The sequence below is a fragment of the Microcaecilia unicolor genome, chromosome 2 (assembly GCF_901765095.1).
Source record: "Microcaecilia unicolor chromosome 2, aMicUni1.1, whole genome shotgun sequence".
NCBI classification, from domain to species: domain Eukaryota; kingdom Metazoa; phylum Chordata; class Amphibia; order Gymnophiona; family Siphonopidae; genus Microcaecilia; species Microcaecilia unicolor.
Genome location: NC_044032.1, coordinates 223,282,464 through 223,301,275, shown reverse-complemented (window position 1 = coordinate 223,301,275; position 18,812 = coordinate 223,282,464). Strand labels below are relative to the sequence as shown.

The 18,812-nt window shown below is 42.6% G+C and overlaps 1 protein-coding gene across 1 annotated transcript in view; it reads right to left on the bottom strand.

The window, feature by feature from the left end:
- Positions 1 to 5,587: 5,587 nt before the first annotated feature.
- Positions 5,588 to 18,812, bottom strand: part of LOC115463326 (transient receptor potential cation channel subfamily M member 6-like) — a gene marked incomplete at its 5' end in the record, with an annotated part of 108,891 nt that continues 95,666 nt past the window's right edge. Inside the window, 2 exons of the mRNA XM_030193730.1 lie at positions 5,588 to 7,576; positions 17,031 to 17,137. Of these exons, the coding sequence (XP_030049590.1) occupies positions 7,464 to 7,576; positions 17,031 to 17,137 (220 nt within the window). The remainder of the gene's footprint in view (positions 7,577 to 17,030; positions 17,138 to 18,812) is intronic.

Sequence of the window (18,812 nt, the reverse complement as noted above, 5' to 3'; positions counted from 1 at the left end):
GACAGGATGCTGGGCTCGATGGACCCTTGGTCTTTTCCCAGTGTGGCATTACTTATGTACTATCCTATATAATAATTCTCACCACCAACGTTCTAATGTGGGACTGCCTGTGTCCGTGGCTCCTGGAGATGCTGAGCTAGGCTCCGTAGCCAGGATGACATCACTGACAGCTGATTCCCAGGCAGGCGGAGGAGTAGAGAAACACGCTCCGCGTGTTTCCCTACTCTTCCTCCTGCCTGGGAATCAGCTGTCAGTGCGCCACTCCCTACCACTTCAGAGCAAGTGGCAGAGTGGCGCATCAAAAAACTAAAAGTGCGGAAACACAGAACCCCCTCCCCTCGGCGCATCACCCAAGACCCCCCCCCCCGGCACATCAAACATCCCCCAAGTACATCAAACACCCCCTCCCCCCACCCGAAGCACATCAACACCCCCCCCCCAACACACACACACACGTCACGGTCTCCCTCCCTCCCAGATCCCCGAGTTTCACGGTCTCCCTCCCAGTTCCAGGATTCCCCCTTGCTCACAGTTCCAGGGTCGGCATGCCTCCCTTCCTCCTGTCTACTGCCAGCCCCCCTCCTTACGAATTTTTGAAATCTCAGTTACCCAGTCGGGGTTACGGTGGATGACGGCAGTGGCACCGGCAGCATCAGCAGCATCGGTAAACGGCATACAGGCTCGGCCAGTCTGTCTCTCAGCTCTGGTCCCACCCTTGCGGAAACAGGAAATGAGGGCGGGACCAGAGCTGAGAGACAGAGATGGGCCAAGCCTCTACGCCATTTACCAATGCTGCTGCTGCTGCTGCCGCCGGCGCCGTCGTCGTCCACCGTAACCCCGACTGGGTGAGACTTCAAAAATTCGTAAGCAGGGGGGCTGGCAGTGGACGGGAGGGAGGTAACAAGGGAGGCACGACGACCCTGGAACTGTGAGCAAAACAATCCTCAAACTTCGACATCCATTGCCTCAGAACCAAAGAGGGAAACAGTCAGGAAGCGAGTGTCAGAGAAACTTGGAGATGAGTTCAAAAAAGAAGGCAAAATGTATAGATTGAGGATTCAGGGTGATGACAATGAAAACAACACTTGGAACGGAAACGCTACTCAGCAAATGTAGTTTCTTCCAAGTAATGGATGTTTAATATTTCCCTGAATTTTTTCATGGGTTGGTATCTCACACACACAGCGAATCACTCTCTCTCTCACACAGCCTCGCTGTGTCTCTCTGAGTGTGACACACACACACACACACAATCGACATTCTTTCTCCCACACACACACACAATCGACATTCTTTCTCCCACACACACACACACACACACACACACTCTTGTCAGTCTATCTCTCTCTCATTCACGCACACACATACACTCTGTCACACACACACTCGCACATTCACTCTCTCTCTCACACACAGTCACTGTCAAACATACACACTCAAAGGAAAACCTTGCTAGCGCCCTTTTCATTTCTTTTAGAGAAACGGGCCTTTTTTACTAGTATATTATAAACATGTACACTGAGACTACCCTCAGACTCTACTTACACCCCACCCTGTATGCACCTACTGTAAATGTACATGCCATCTTGTATTACATGTATTTTTAGGCATGATCTTATTTTGTAAGAGCACATTTACATGTATAAACATTATTTAAGATGGAAAAGTTATTTATAAAATTAACCTGCCTAGGTGGAATCACCTGTTCTTTTATGACAGTATCTAACTAGAGTTAGCAAGAGGAAGCATAAAATGGGAAACTTGATTTCTGCCAAATACTGAAAATTTTAATGTGCACACAGTGTTGGAAACAGTCCTGACATGCATTATGTGCTGTTCAAAAAATACAAAGCCAATACATGTAGAGACATATTTTCAAAACACTTAAGACTTACAAAGTTGCATAGTAATCAATGGAACTTTGTAAATCTAAGGGGGTCTTTTACTAAAGGCTAGCTTGAGTTAGGCTCAGGGTAACCCAACAGGGAACAGCGCAGCATGAAGCAGTAGTAATACTGAATACCAAGCAATAAAGCTAAGTGCATTGCATTATATTTAAGTATGTTACAGAAATTAACATGCTTTTTCTCTAAAAAATTCTTATCTTCAAAAAAATAAAAAAACTCAGAAAATTTACTGCGGTCCCAGAAAAAATCTTTCTAGGGCTGCTTAAAAGGGGTTTTTGCCTATGATGAAGAGAAGACCAGTTGGTCTGTTTTAGCTCCGACAGATTGATATTTGATCTGGGAGCTCTTTGAGGCTTTTCCCCACACACTATTGTAATTTTGTATTGAGTGGAAGTTTTTGCATTTAGAATTTGTTCTTATCTCCACACCACCAAATATATTTGTTTAGCTTGAGTTATCTGCAGCAGGTCCCATTTTATTCCTACGGGCCCTGCCTCAGATAACTCAAGCTAATCTTTAGTAAAAGATCCCTAACTGCTTTAAAATGAGCCCCAAGACGCTGGGAGGTAGAACAACACTAAAAATAAAAATTACATCGAATGAAAAATCTCATTGATCCAGTATTGTTCTTGATTCACAATTACCGAGCCAACAGATATTTCCACTAGAATATATATCTCCATTGCAAATAATCAAACAAACAACTTCAAATAATCTCTCAGATGAGAGCTGTTTAATATGTTGAGAATAATTTTTTCATAAACACATTTTTTGTTCTGGAAAAATAATCCAAGGTGGCTCATAAATCTTGGCATTATGCAAGAAAAATCTCTGATATATGAAGGTTACGTATACTATAACTTAAAAAATATTTTAGCTTAAATAATGGAACATGGATAAAAATCAAAGTCTGATAAAATAGAAAATGTCTTTCATAGCTTGATTATGTTATTTAATTTTCAGTGTAGCATGTGGAATACATCTGTATAGAATACAAAACAAAGGGGACCTTTTACTAGCAGCATTAAGCAGCTAGTGTGAGTTTTACCACACAGTAGACATTACTGTGGACTGCGCCAAAGGCTACTCTGTGTTAAATCCTGCCACTAGATGCATAACACAGGTGTGGGTGGTGAGTGGGCATGACAGACACAGAGCATGCTGTGACGGCTAGTGTGTGGCACAGTTCTGGATGCTAGCTGTCACAACTGCTGACCTTCAGTGGCAGTACCATGAGATTACAGCTAGAGGTCAGTGATGCCATTCTGAACCTGACGCCAGACAGAGCAGGAGCAGAGGGGGACCTCCCTGACTTCTTGTCACTGAACCACTAGGCCTTACCTCTGGGTAAGTCCTGGAGGTGGGGGTGGGGATCCCTTTGGGACATGTGGGCAGGGCTTGGTTTCAGGAAGGAGATGTCGGGAGTTGCATGTGGGGGGGGGGGGCAGCTGAAGGACTGGAGAGGGAGACTGATTAGAGGATCTGGGGAATCAGATCGGAGGGTTTGATAAGGGGATCTGAGGGGTGGGGGAATTAGAGGAGCAAAATCGTGGGGGGTTGGGGAAATCAGAACAGGGCATCAGGTGATGGAGTGAGGGGACATTGGAGCAGCGGATTGTGGGGCTGATTGGAGGGGGGCCAGGAATGGGTGGTGCTTTTTACCAAGGTCCCACACTATCGGTGCAGGCATGTAATGTGTTGCCCTCTGTGCTAAATGCACTTTAGCAAAAGAGCTCCAAAATAACTGGTTCTATTAATTTGCTTAGTTAACTATGGGGCCCTACATCGCATTAAAGAATTTTACAGTAATTTGCCTGTCAGCGCATATTAATCACATGCTTTTATTTGGGGGGGAAGGGGTGTGTCATAGCTGGGGAGTGAGCATGGATGTGTTATCCAGCTGTCACGACCGCATTAGAACTCGCTAACTAGATAATGTAGACTTAACGTGAAACCACTTGAAGCTGCAATGGTGATTCTGGTGCGGCAAATGCAACGAAGCCCATTCAACTGTGGGCTTTGTCGCATTTGCCCCACAGGCATCACTAGTGCGGCTTTGTAAAAGGAGCCCTTAGTGCCTCTTAAAAAGGAGGCAGCACGTGTTCCTAAATAGGAGGTGGAAAGTGCTCCCATGTTAATATTTTTGACAGGTCTCATGACCTAATGGAAAAATTAGAACAGGGCCTGCAAAAATTTACAAATGGACTTAGTGCATGGAAAAGCCAATTGTTAAAACACACGCCAGCTGAAATTCAAAGTGATTTAAGTGTGCAGGAGAGGTTCATGCCCACTTAAATCACCTAGGGCCACCTAACCGCAGATATTCGGCGGCATTTAACCAGTTAGCACTGCTCAATGTTCACAGTTAGTGCCTGAGCTGAAACCAGCTAACTTGTGGGCGTTCTAGGAGCAGAGTTGGCACTTATGCATTTAGGTGCCGATATTCAGTCCTTGACTGCATAAGATAACCGCTTAAATTGGTCCGCAGTTCAGCTTATGTGCTTAAAGGCTGAATAACCACATAAGCTTTAGAGGCCAACCTATAACCGAATATTTAATGCTGGTGGCCTGGACATGGCCCGGCACTGAATATCTGGAAATACAGCCAGCGGCGGACATAAAAACACTGACCTCCGCCAGCTGAACATCGGGCCTACTAAGCGCATTTCTTCAAGTATTTTAGTAAGGGCCCCTATGTTTGGAAACAGAGAGGAATGGAAATAGTGCGGAAACTGAGAAAAAGACTGATGACTACAAGTTAAGTAAGAAAGAAAGGGCATCTTCAAAATGCAAAAATAGAAATAAACTTCCTTAATAGCAGCTTATTGTATAAACTGAAGCTACAATACTGTTACATGGTTTCATTCTGACTTGACGAATGTGATCTCCAAAACCCAACCAGGGCAAATGAGCTAAGGATGGGAGGGCAATTCACTAACCACTGGTACCTTAAGGCAAGTTATTTGCATTATTTTGCAAACTGGTCCCACTGGAAATAATGGGACCCACGGTAAAGTATGCAAGTTAATATACAATACATGTTAACACAGACTACTGAATAACTCTCTTAGGGGCCCTTTTACTAAAGCTTAGCGCATGCTAATGAAATTAGTGCATAAGAGGACTTCTTAACATTTGGGGCTAGATTCTATATATGGTGCCTGAAAATTCCACGCAGAAAAAATATGCCTATGCATATTCTGTAAAGTATACCTAAATTTTATAGAACAGGCTTAAATTTCTGCACAGTATATAGAGCAACGCCGAGCGCATCTCCATGTGAACAAATGTAGTCATGGCCATTTACGCCATGTTTTACTTGGCATCAATCCTGACGCCTAAATTAGGCACAGAGCAGGAGCATTCTGTAACGCACATAGATGTTAGAAATGCCCAAACCCTGCCTGTAGCCACGCCCCCTTTTCAACAACATGACTTAGAATTTAGGTGCACTACATTACAGAATACGTTTAGCAAGTTGTGCGCATAAATCTTAATGAAAAATTAGTGCTGAAAATTAACATCCGACTAATAGTGCTAATTAGCTAGCTAACCAATTAAGTTACGTGCATTGTTATAGAATACGCTTCGATTTCCGCATGGAAATTAAGGCGCAATATATATAATCCCAGGGTTAGTGTGCACTAATTCTATTAGCGCACGTTAAGCTTTAGTAAAACGGCCCCTTAGTGACAGCTGCCGGAAAATAAGAATAAAAATGTAGGCTCTGTTTATTGAAGCCATCACTTGTATCATGCACACTGCATATGCATTTGCTAGAACTTCCAATACAATCAAAACAGTGTACCTTGAGTATTAACAAAATGCTACTTGGGTACTTATCCTAAACATGATCATCTCAGATGTTCTCCCAAACATTTTACTTTAGTTTGCACATTAGATTCTGAACATACAACTCCTTTGTTATATCATCCACCCAATTTGCAAGAACTGAACAGCTGGGCTTCATGCATAGATTGCAAATTCAAATAAATGAAACATAACCAGACATTCTTATTCCAAGTCAGGAACCTGCACCAAGCTTGCCTTTTAATATATTGTTTCGAATAGTTTCAGAAGCCAACCAAGTAAATGTGACTTACAAGGAGATATATTACAATGATTAACTGAAAGTGAGTGGAATTCAAGCCACTTGTTTGAAAAAGAAAACATCCACTTTAAACACCAAGCCCTGGACTTTTAGAGCCCAGCCTCCATTAGGATTCCACACCCTGCAGAGACAATAAAGAACTATCTAAAACATGCAAAAATGTTATGAAAATATAAATCATCAATTCAATTCACAGTACTTACAGAGGCTCTGCTCCAAAACGCTATAGTGCAAGTATTCATGGTTATATTGGTCTTGGAGAAATCAAATCCTCTGTACGTTGCGGTACTTCCACTCGAATTATTGTGTAAAAATGATGTGATATGTGAGCTAAGGCCATAAAGATCTGTTCTTCAGAGGTCATCAGATCAAAGAAGAGATCTCAAAAACCCAGGTGCAGTATCATTTTTGGATAATTCCTAAGCTGGTTGAAAAACTATAATGTTTGTTTTTATATAATAAAAAGTGTGGAAGAGGCTTATATGTTACCAAAATATTCAATTAAATCCTTATTTCACTTTACCATGTATACAACAGTATCCAGTTTTCTCTTTGAATTAGATTCACATTGTAGTATGCAGTTGATACATTTTCATCTTTTATCTACAAATATCCTATTACTGTCACCCTACTACATTTATGCACAAGTACTGTACATAGCTTGTAAATTTTGGAAGTCTATAACATTGCCAAGTTGTAGGTCTAAATGTCAGATGTTCATTGACGAAGTCTCAAATTCTCTCCCTGTTCATTTCAGAAAATATTTGTATATCACCCATTAAAATCTAGACTTGTACAGTACACTGGATGATTCAAAAAATATTTTATTGTATGTAATTATAAAATAATCCCAGGGAGAAAGTGGAATATGAGCATGCTTATCATGAACAAATAAGTGGTTGAGCATAATTGTCTACCCTCAGTCCCACTCTCTCCTGCCCAGTCTGATCCTTCTATCTACTCTCCCATGTGTCATCCTCTGCCAGCATCCTTTTGCATTACTTTCTTGCAAATCTGGTCTTCCAATGTATTTTTGGTGACACACGTGCATATGGCACCACTACACCTCTGTAAAATTCTCCACAGATGTTTATAAAGCACCTTGGTTCTGAGACTACACCATTTGAATAAATGAGACGGAAGTGCTCATTCTATTCAAGGAAAATGTGAATCCTTTTAAAGACTTCAGTGACCAGCACTAGAAAATGTTTACCAAGCAGTAAAATACAGAGGCCAGTAACTGGTGAATCCTTGGAAAAAGACTCTCCATTAACCAGTTCCTACATTTTTGAAAATGCAAAAATAGATGCTTAGTTTCATTTCATAAGCACCTTTGCATTCAGCTCCCTGCATACAACACTTAACCTGCAGATTAACAGCAATCAATACAGGTGGAGGGCTTCCAGTGACCACTTGGTCAGTAATCTTTCCAAAATAGTTTCTCCTTATAATCTTGTGTCGTATTCCAAAGGCTCCTCTTCAATTCCTCCACCTTCTGCTGTTGCTTCTTTGAAGTCTGAATTTATCTTTCCTGGTGTATAGTCATTTCTTTTCAAATCTAGTGGAAGACAAAATGTAATAATAAAAGACCTCTGGTATTTGGTGTTATGTGCCTTGACTGACATAAACATTGCTGATCATGGCCCACCATGTAATCATGATTTTTTTTTTTTTTTTTTTTTTAAATTTGTTTATTGTATTTTGACATAACAGTTACATCTTCACTTATCCGCAACAATCAACTTATGCATAACATATACATCTCTTTTTCCATAACAATATTTGTTGATAAACTCTTAACAGTCTTTTATCCCATTATTCCCCTCCCCCTTTCTTACTATGGTGTTTACATGTTTCTCTCATCTGTTCATAAGATTGCCAAATTTGTTGAAACTTATGCAATTGGCCTTTTCTCAATGCGGTCAGTTTCGCCATCTGATGTAAATAGTCAAGTTTCTGCTCTACTGCTTTAACATGCGGCATCTCTATCTGTTTCCATGCCCTTGCCACTGTCATTTTGGCTGCTGCAAAAATCAGACTAGCCATTTTGTGTTGGTGTATCTTACATTTTCCCGGCCGGAAGTGTAAAAGACAGTATTCCGGCCGATTTGGATATTCTATCTTTGTAACTTGATAAACCAGTGCTCGGATTTGGGTCCAAAATGCTTGCATCTTGGGGCATTCCCACCATATATGCATAAATGTACCTCTGTTACCACACTCCCTCCAGCAGTCCGGTGATATCTTATGGCATATTTTTTGTAGTCTAACTGGTGTATAATACCACCAGTACCATATTTTATAACCATTTTCTGCCACCGACTGCGTGATGGAGGTTTTCAGCAAGTACCTAAGTCCCTTCATCCATCCTTCCCTAGTGAAGGTCTGTTGCAAGGCCCCTTCCCATCGTCTAATATAATGATCTTGTGGGTTGGACATCTTTAATAATGCTTTATATAACCGTGATACCCCCCCTCTACCCCCTCCTCCCTTAATTGCTCTTTCTAGTGTTGTTTCTGTAAGTTCTAGTTCTTCCCCTGCCCGTCTTTTTATGTAGTTTCGTAAGCTATGATAATATGCCATATCTCGTTCTTCCAAGTCATATTCCTCTTTTAATTCTTCAAAAGTTTTTATGTCTCCATTATTCCATATCTGGCCCAGCATATATAGTCCCTTACGGGCCCAAATTTTATATACATTATCTGTTTCTCCTAATGGAAATCCCGGAGCCCCACAAATAGCCATTTGTAGAAAGTATTTCCTCTCCGGAAACACCTTTCGTCGTATCCGCAACCATGTCTCCAGTAAGAGACCAATACCCACTGGTACCTTTTTTATTAGTGTCATAATTTCAGTTCCCTTTTTCCAAAGTATATTTCCTATGTAGCGGGTACCCATCCATGATCGTTCCCAATGTAACCATTTTTTTGTGTTTCTAGGAGTCCATTCCGCCAATATTCTGAGTTGAGCTGCCTGTTAGTATAATTGGAAATTTGGTACTCCCATTCCCCCCTCTACGGGTAATTGAAACATCATATTTCTCTTTACCCTAGGTGGTCGCTTCCTCCAGATGTAGGCAAACATTTTCCTATTTAATTGTTGAAAGAACCTTTGTGGAACAGGTATCGGGATGGCCATGAACAAATATAGTATCTTTGGTAGGAGTATCATTTTTATAGCATGGATTCTTCCCAGCCATGATATAGTAAGTCCTTCCCATCTTTCTATTTCCTCAAATAATTCTTTAACTTTTTGGGGGTAGTTTGCTTGATATAGTCCTCCTATTTCCGGTGTGATCTGAATCCCTAGGTATCGAATTGACTTACTTGCCCAAGTAAACGGAAACTTATCTGTTATCTCCTGCACTTCTCTAGTTGGTGTTGTAAGATTTAATATTTCTGATTTACTTATATTGATTTTAAATCCTGAGACCCTTCCATATTTTGACATTACCGTCATTGTTTCTTGTATTGATTGTGATGGGTGAGTTAATGTTAACAAAACATCATCGGCAAAGAGCATTATTTTATGTTCTCTTTGCCCCCGTATTATTCCCCTTATATCTTTATGTGCCCGTATTATCATAGCTAGGGGTTCGATTGATAGTGCAAATAATAATGGTGAAATTGCACATCCTTGTCTTGTGCCTCTGTGCAGCTCTAATATATTAGTATATGTCCCATTTATCTTTAATACCGCCATCGGCTTCATATATAATAGTCGCAGCCATGTCATAAATTGGCCCTCTATACCTATTTGGCGTATTACTGTAAATAGAAACTCCCAATCCACACGATCAAATGCTTTTTCCGCATCGATCGAGAATATTAATGTTGGTATTTTTTCCTCCTGCACTTGTTGTATAATATGTAATAGTGTCCGAGTATTATCATGTGCTTGACGCCCCCTAATGAAGCCAGTCTGGTCCTCATGTATCAGTCTAGGCATTACCTCCTGTAGGCGGCGTGCCATTATTTTAGTAAAGATCTTATAGTCCGTGTTCAGGAGAGATATTGGCCGGTAAGAACCACATTGTAGTGGGTCTTTCCCTGGCTTTAAAAGTAGAGTCACTTCCGCCATCCTCCATGAGTATGGCAACTCTTGTGCCCCCTCGAAAGCATTAATAGCTTTCAATAGTACAGGGGCTAGAATTTTTGCAAATTTTTTATAAAATCTCGTAGGGAAGCCATCCGGTCCGGGTGATTTATTGTTTGGCAGATCTGCTATTGCTTCTTCTATCTCTTCTAATGTTATGGCCATTGATAGCGCTTCCTGCTCCCTTCCCGAAACTCTCATCATCCCCAGGTCTTGTATGTATTGTTCCATTTCTTCCCTTGATATCTCATATTCTGTTTGATATAATTGATTATAGAAATCCCAAAATACGCCTACTATTCCCTCTGTTTGTGTTATTAGTTCTCCTGAAGTGTTGTGTATTCCAAGCGTTGCGCCTGTTTTTTAAGCTTATTAGCCAGCAGCCTACTTGTTTTATATCCGAATTCATAATATTCTTGCTGTACTTGTTCTAACTGTCCGGCTATTTCCGTTAGTTGTATATCATTGAGTTGAATTTTAAGTTGACGTATTTCTTCTGCTTTTTTACTTTCTGTTGGGTCTTTTTTATGAATTCCCTCTAGTTTCGTTATTTGTTTCCGTAAATTAGTTTCAGCCTCCATTCTTTTCCTATTGATATAAGCTTGTTTTGCTATACATTGTCCCCTAATTACTACTTTCAGACCCTCCCATAAACTTGCCGGTTTAACCTCTTCATTGTCATTGAACTGTATGTATTCTTTTATATTATTTTCTATTTCTAGGACATTCTGCGGGTCCATCAATAATGTTTCATTTAGGCGCCAGCTTCTGTTCCTTATCTTCCTTCCCTCTCCCACCACCTCCATTAGCACCATCGAGTGATCTGACCAGCTACATTGTTCTATTTCTACTAGTTTGACCTTATTACTCAGTCCTCTGCTTCCTAGCCAGTAATCAATTCGTGAATAAGTGTTATGTTTAGGGGAGAAAAAGGAATAGTCTCTCTCTGTCCCATGCCTCTCTCTCCATATGTCTACTAAATCCCATCGGGTCATCCAGTTTATAAGGGCTTTCCTGTCTGCTTTAGCATATTCTACCCTCCCTCCTGAGTTGTCCAATTTAGGATCTATCGTGAGATTAAGATCACCTCCCACCACTAATTCTCCTTGTACATTCTCCTTTATCACCTTTTCTACTGTATCTAAAAATTCTCTTTGCCCCACGTTAGGAGCATACATGCATATTAGAGTATATTGTTTATTGTATAGGGACACTACCATCAATATGTATCGCCCTCTTTTATCTTTCACCGTGGTATGTACTTGCCATGGGAGGGAGCTCGATAAAGCTATCAGAACCCCCTGCGTTTTTTTATTTTCCCTATTTGAAGCACAATGTATAATTGAATATCTTGCATGTTTCATCAGATGCTCATAATTTCTTCTCAGGTGAGTCTCCTGGAGAAATACTACATCCGACTTTTGTCGGATCATTTCTCTAAACACCTGCCTACGCTTCTGCGGCGTATTAAGGCCTCTTACATTTAGTGTTATACATTTAAACATTTTACAACTTGTAATAATAAACCTTCAACATATTTAACACCATATTGTAACCTCATAGCATTCTGTCCCCCTTTGTTCCCCCCCTCCCCCTCCTGTACTCTTCCCCTATGGCTTAGTTTCCCCCCCTTTCCCCCTCTAAGCTTCCCTCCCCCCCCCCCCCACTCCCTTCCCCAAATCCAGAGCATTCGTTTCATCTCCAATAAAGAAAAAAAGGAGATTAAAACGGTGCTTTGTAGAGAGAGTGTGACCCTTCTGCCCTTCTTTAGCTAGTTTTTGTCCTTTTTGATTCTCCTTTCCCGGTCTTTATATAGTTTTAACATTTCCCTCTGTGCATTCCCCTTATCTACTCATCCCCTCCCTTCGCTTAATTGGATCTTCCCAGCTCTCATTTCCCCTGGTAGATTATACCCCTTCATGCAAACTCTTATCTCTAACCATATCAACCATTGAATAATTCAGTTCGCATCATTACCCTTGGCATTTATGTTCAAGTTAGGCGTCCAGCTGATTGCTGGCGCTGCAGGCGTTTGCGGCCAACTCGCTGCCATTTCGGGTAGTTTCTCATGTTCGTTTGGGGATGTCTCGCTTCTATATCCATGGAGGATGATGCTGGGATATCCTCAGGCAGCACTTCCCTTGCTTCTTTTAGCGTTTTCACCTGGTGTTGTCTTCCGTCTTTATAAAATATCAGGGCAAATGGATGCCTCCATCTATATTGGAGTCCCATCTCCCTTAATCTCCTGGTTACCGGCTTCAGGTCTGCTCTCCTCCTCAATGTTGCTGCCGCCAAGTCTTGGTATATCTCAATTTTGTATGTATCCCATTTAAAATCTTGTTTTTGGCGTGCTGCTTGAAGAATTCGTTCCTTTAATTTATAATCCCGAAAACATGCTATCATATCTTTGGGAAGGTTGTTTCCTGTGGCCCCAAGGGCTCTATGGGCTCTATTAAATATTACTTGTTCAGGTTCCAGGGGCTGCTCAGGAGTTGCCACCAATGCACTGACTATCTGTTGTATCACCTTCTCCGTTTCTTGGTAGGTGGGAGTTTCCGGTAGACCCCTAAATCGGAGGTTACTCCGTCGACTGCGATTTTCCAAATCTTCAATCTTATCAGCTAGTGCTTCATGTCCCAAGTCTATTTCATGTACTCTCCGATCCAGGGCCCCCATGTTCTCTCCCTGTTCTTCTAATCTGGTCTCTGTTTCCTCCACTCTGTGACCAAGCTCTTTTATTTCGCTTCTGAGGTCTGCCCCCATCTTGGCTAAATCAGCCCGCATCGCTTTTAGGTCAGAGCGGATTTCATTTAGCAGAGTTCTCAATTCTGGGAGGGATTCCTCCTCCTGATTCAGTTGGTCCGGCATCGGGAACATATCTTCAGCAGAGGGGTTGCGTTTTCGATCCCCACTGGCTACCAATTCCTCTCCGCTGGCCGCCATATTGCTCTGCCTCGTGCTTCCCGCATATGCAAACTGGGAGAGGCTTGGCGTCGCGGTGTTAGGCTCCATCGCTTTTATTTTGGCTTTGTTGTTTTTCAGTCGTACTATTAGGTCCGCTTTCCCGTTTTCTATAGCGGAGCCTATGGATGTTTCTCTAGCCACCACACCTCCACTTCCTCGCCGCGCCCAATGCAATTTTTCGCAGGTCACTGCTGGCGGTGAATCGGCGTCGGTTTCCTTTTATCCGCCTCTTCAGATGTTCTGTGCCCTCCGATGTGTGTTTTTAAATTTTTCTTACGGTAGGGAATCTTTCTATTTTCGCTATGGGCAAACGGGAGCTCAGCATTTATGCTTCCATTGCTCCCGTGACGTCACTTCCTCCCCTTCTAATCATGATTTTTCAGGTGCTGCAGTAGTTTGCTGTTGCTTTCTCTAGGCCAATGTACCCAGGCCCAGCCATGCCAGGCAACATCCCATCCGAGGGCTAGTCAGACCCAACCCTGCTTAATTTTGAAGGTCTGACAGGAAGAGGCTCAGCCAGGCTGGTGTAGCTTTGGGGGGGAAGGGAAGACTGGAACTCACAAACACCACAGCAAAAGAGAAGAAACAGGGTATAACAGTGGTTCTTAACAAGGTCTACAGAACACAGTCAGTTGGGTTTTCAGGACACATAAAGGACTAAATTCAATAAATGGTGTTTTAAAAAATCGGTGCCGAAAATAATAGTGCTTAGCACTATTCTATAAACAGCACTCAAAGTTAGGTGCCATTTATAGAATAGCGCCGGCAACCACAACTTCTGTTAGGTGCGATCATTTACACCAACGAAACTCTGGTGTAAAGCCCCGTGCCAATCCCCTTTTTTTCCTGTAACAGCATGCATGAATTGTGAGAATGCTCCTGATCCGCCCATGACCCTCCCATGGCCATGCCCCCTTTTTGGATCCGCACGTAAAATTTACATGGGTAAATTTTAATTAATGTCAATTAGCACCAATAATTGATTGTTAGGGCCCAATTATCAGTGCTAGTTGGATCGTTATTCATTTATGATTCAACATTTTTACTGATGACAATTCAAAGGAAATACATCCAATAATATGAATACACATAGATTCAAAAATAAACATGTACTCCTTAAAACAAAATGGTACAGTCCGTCATCAGACTTTTAACATTTTCTCCCCACCCCACCCCTCTGTTTTATGTTCTAACAGTTTTATTGGGAAATGGCCTCTTACATTAACAAACTCTGCGTGTAAGAACACATTGTAAACCTCATTAATATGCATAACAAAATACTTAAACCAATTAGTAAGGATCATTATTCATTTAAACTGCATGCACAAATTAGGCATGCACCCAAATCTGCCCAAGTTTTAGCGCCATTTATAGAATTTGGGAAAAAATGAATATGCACAAGGCACATTTGCCCATAATAGATTTCTACGCATTGCCTTCATCTCATCATTCATGTTCACTGTAGTTATCCTAACAAGCTCAGGTTCTCTTGCAGACCTTCTGGATTAGGAGATAAAGTAGGGCCATCAAACAGAGGAAGCATTTCATTTCAGAGTCCTTGTGCTGGGGATCTCTCCAGCAGTGTGGGGAGATCTTGCCCCCTCATTGCTGCCTTGAAGCTGCCTGTCTGCATGTTGTTTTGGTTCTGGCAGTAGATATAGTTCCTTGGTAGGAAGAGGCCCAGAGTTATGAAATAAACTATCGAAGGATATTCGACAAATTATATATTATTCTGCATTTAGGAGGGCAGTTAAGGCCTACCTTTTTGCTCTATTCTTGACAAGCTTTTATAGACTAAAGATTGTTGTATTATATGTTTTCAAATTCATTGTAATTCAATGGAATTTGTCCTCTTTGCCTTATTCAGATGGTGATCCACCCTGAGCCATATTCTCGGTAAAGCGGAATATAAATGTCCAGATTAGATTAGGTTTACCTTTACTGCTGATGGATAAAGACATGGATTTAATCAAATCACAAGTTCTTTCCCCACTTCCAGTCTGCATTATTTAAAGGGTGTGGATGCCATGCCAAATACAATCAAAAGCTTTTTAAAGTCAATAATACATGAATAGGGTATTTTATATACGCTAGCTAATCAATGTCTGTTAGGTAAAGATGTAGTCAGTGATCGGGTGCCTGACTTCTAGGAATGTGCATTTGTTAAAGAACATTATGGAGCACTTTTACAAAGGTGTGAAAGGGCCTAGGGGCATCCAGAATGTGCCAAATCGACATTACTGCCCGGCTACTACATTCTGAATTTGGCACGCACCAAAAACACAAGGTAGAAAATATTTTTGATTTTCTACCATTGGGTGCCTACCCGGCAGTAAACGGCAGTTGGCATGTGTTGCACGCTTACCACCCGGGTAGCGCGAAAGACTTTACCGCTAAGTCAACGGGTGGATGTAAGGTCTCAGGCTAAAAATGGACGTGTGTTGGTTTTTATTTTGCCGTACATCCATTTTCAGGCCCATTAAAAAAAATCTCTTTTTTTCCCAGACGCGGTACAATAACGGTCTAGCGTGCACCAAAAACATGCACCCACAATGCACCATGCCCGCTTTTGGCACGCCTTTGTAAAAGGGACCCTATGTGAATAAAAAAAGTGACAATACTATAAAGTGGTGTGTAAATTAAGACATCACAAAGAGGATGTACCTAGCGCTAATTCTACAATGCATTAGAATAATAACACAAAGCTATTCTGGTGCTCCGACAGCTTATGCCAGGTCAATGGCAGGCAAAGTTGCCACACCTAAGTTTGCCTTGCAATGTGCAATATGGACAGTGGTCTATATGTTGCATGTGCTGTTAGGCAGAATGCCCATAACACCCCTATGCTTCTCCCCTGAGTACACCCCTCTCATAGTTACACGCTAACCTCCAAAATCTATAAATAGCACTTAAAATTGCTGTGCTGATCCCAGCGCTAAGCTCTATTCTATAAACGGCGCCTAACTTTCAGCTTCTCTTATAGAATAGCGTTTAGCACGGATTTTTTCAGGGCCATTTATAGAATTTGGTCCTACACCACGTAGGTACACTTTTTATATAACGGTACCTACCCCTTAATTATATAAAAGTTGACAAAAATTGCATGTGCTAATTCACGGCTTAACCACTGGACCAGGTGAAGATTTGGCCCAGGGCAGGCGATTAAGGGCACCAAAATACTCAGCCTCTGACTTCACCTGACCTACAGGTTAAGTTATTTTTCTCCCCCCTCCCCCAGTACACAGGACCGGTGTTAGGGGGTTGCAAACAGGGCAATTGCCCTGGGCCCCCATACCATAGGGGGCCCCAAACCTGCCTCAAGCTAAAGGAGGCATAGGCTGAAGGCCAGATTTTGCCCCCCTCCACCGGTTTCTGCCCTGGGTCCATGAATGTCTAACACCAGCCCTGCTAGCATGGTTTTTCCACTTCTCTTTTCCCTTTCCCCACTGCTCCCTTACCTTTCTCTCTTCCTCACAGTCCAGTAAAGTTTATATTGATTGCCAGCTGCAGCATGACAGGCTACCTTCAGCCAGCCCCTGGGTCTTCCCTCTGCCGCGTCCTACCTCCTCTGATGCAATTTCCTGTGGGAGGGACGTGACAGAGAGAAGACTCAGGGGCTGGCCGAAGGCAGCCTGTCATGCTGCTGCCGCTGGTGACCAACGTAAACTTTACTGGTTCGCAGGAGAATGAAAGAGGTTAGGGAGCAGTGCCGTACCTGCAGGCAGGGGGACAGAGGAGGGGGAAAGAGAGCCTGGACTGGGGGAGTGGGGGGCAACAGATGCCAGCCCATGGGAGGGAGAATTGCTGAACCTGCGGGGGAAGGGGGGAGAAGGGAGGGGGAACTAGAAGCAATGCAAAGCAAGTTGGCTCAGGGCACCACCATCCCTTGAGACGGCCCTGCTGAGTGAATATGTCTAAGGAAGAAAGACATGGCAAAATCAACTACTACATACCAGGAAGTTTGAGTTTCCTGCAGCAGGAGTTGCAACGGTGCTTTGCTATGAAATTTGTAATTGCATCTTCTCCTAAGTTAGCTGGTCCAAACACCATCCCTCTAGACCTGAAAGAAGCACATAGGAATAATATAAATCCTTATCAGGATTTCAAAATTTGCACTATGCTCAAATTATTTTGCAGCACAGCAAGAACCTTCTCGGTTAAGCAAAAAGAGATAACTTTCTTAATTAGTTTTGCAGTTGAAAAGAGCCAGTAGAAAGACTTTAGTTTTTAACTTTCTTTTACTGAATTTTATAAATAGTTATCTGTAAAAATGAGTCATTTGAATGTCCAATATAATTTGGAGGGAGGGGGTGCATTCTGCTAGCCTTTTCTCATGCATTCTCCATGATTGTGTAAAATCAATGATTCATATTCATTAGATAGCATGCCTTTACAGAAAAAGCAATATATTGCCTTTATGGTATAATATATGGCATAAAATTATTCAAGGTACTTAACGGTACTAAGTTCCTGTGAAGTGCAAAGAAATAGGATAATGAGAAAGGGAAAAAACCTCTGCACCCACACCTCCACCCAATACATAGATTTATAGGGTAAAAAGGAGAGGTTTGAAAAAGGGCCCCTTAACCAGCTATGTTTTCATTGGCTCCATATACCCAGAAAAATTAAATGTCGGAGCCCGGACATGACCCAGTACTGAATTTCCAGGTATAACGCCAGCAGTGGTAAGAAAAACACTGATTGCTGCCGGCTGAATATAAGGCCCACTGAGTTTATCATTTGTTTTCTCTTACATCACTGTGATTCATTATAAACCTGTATTACTATCACAAAATTAATATATATATGTATTTTTTTTTTTGGGGGGGGGGGTTGCTTTTGACCCAGCAGTTTTCTTCTATGCTATGGGGCTTCCTTGGCTGGATTCTGGCAGCAGGAGTCTTCATTTACAACTGCCCAGGGACTTCTTCCCTATTTTACATTCCCCCCCCCCCCCCCCAACTTAATTCAACTCAGCAGCAGTTCTCAGCCCTGGGACCATGCACCAGGTTCCCCTCCAGAGTGCTGCAATCACGAGCCCTAAATCCACGTTGCTCCGGAAATTCAGTAACACAGGACTCTCTTGAACATATTTACTAACGTTTCTCCTACCTCATAGTCCAGTTCCCTAACCACCGATTGTTTCTCCTCCCCAAATACACAGAGAATACCACTGCCCAATGTTCTGTGGCAATTCAAGACAGATCCAGCGGTAATGATTAGAAAATTCTCTTAACGTGGTTTAACTAAATTCAGTGGTGGTTGTTCAACCAGTGGCGTACCAAGGGGGGGGTGGGGGCGGTCCGCCCCGGGTGCACGCCGCTGGGGGGTGCCGCGGCACGTGCCTGTCGGCTGTGACTTTGAATCGCTACGCTAAATTCTCTCGTTCGCTGCAGCTCCCGCCCTCTGCCCCGGAACAGGTTTACTTCCTGTTCCGGGGCAGAGGGAGGGAGCTGCAGCGAACGAGAGAATTTAGTGTAGCGATTTGAACTCGCAGCCGACAGGCACGCGCCGCGGCACCCCCCCTAGCGGCGTGCACCCGGGGGGGTGTCATTTCACCGGGGGGGGGGGGGGGGGGCGCGCTGCACCCGGGGGTGGGGCCAATCGGCGATCCGGCCCGGGTGTCGTCGACGCTAGGAACGCCACTGTGTTCAACACATTTTCAAAAATTTACACATAAACCGGCTGATATTTAAAACCATTTAACCGGCCAGGAATGGCACTCGGTTAAATGG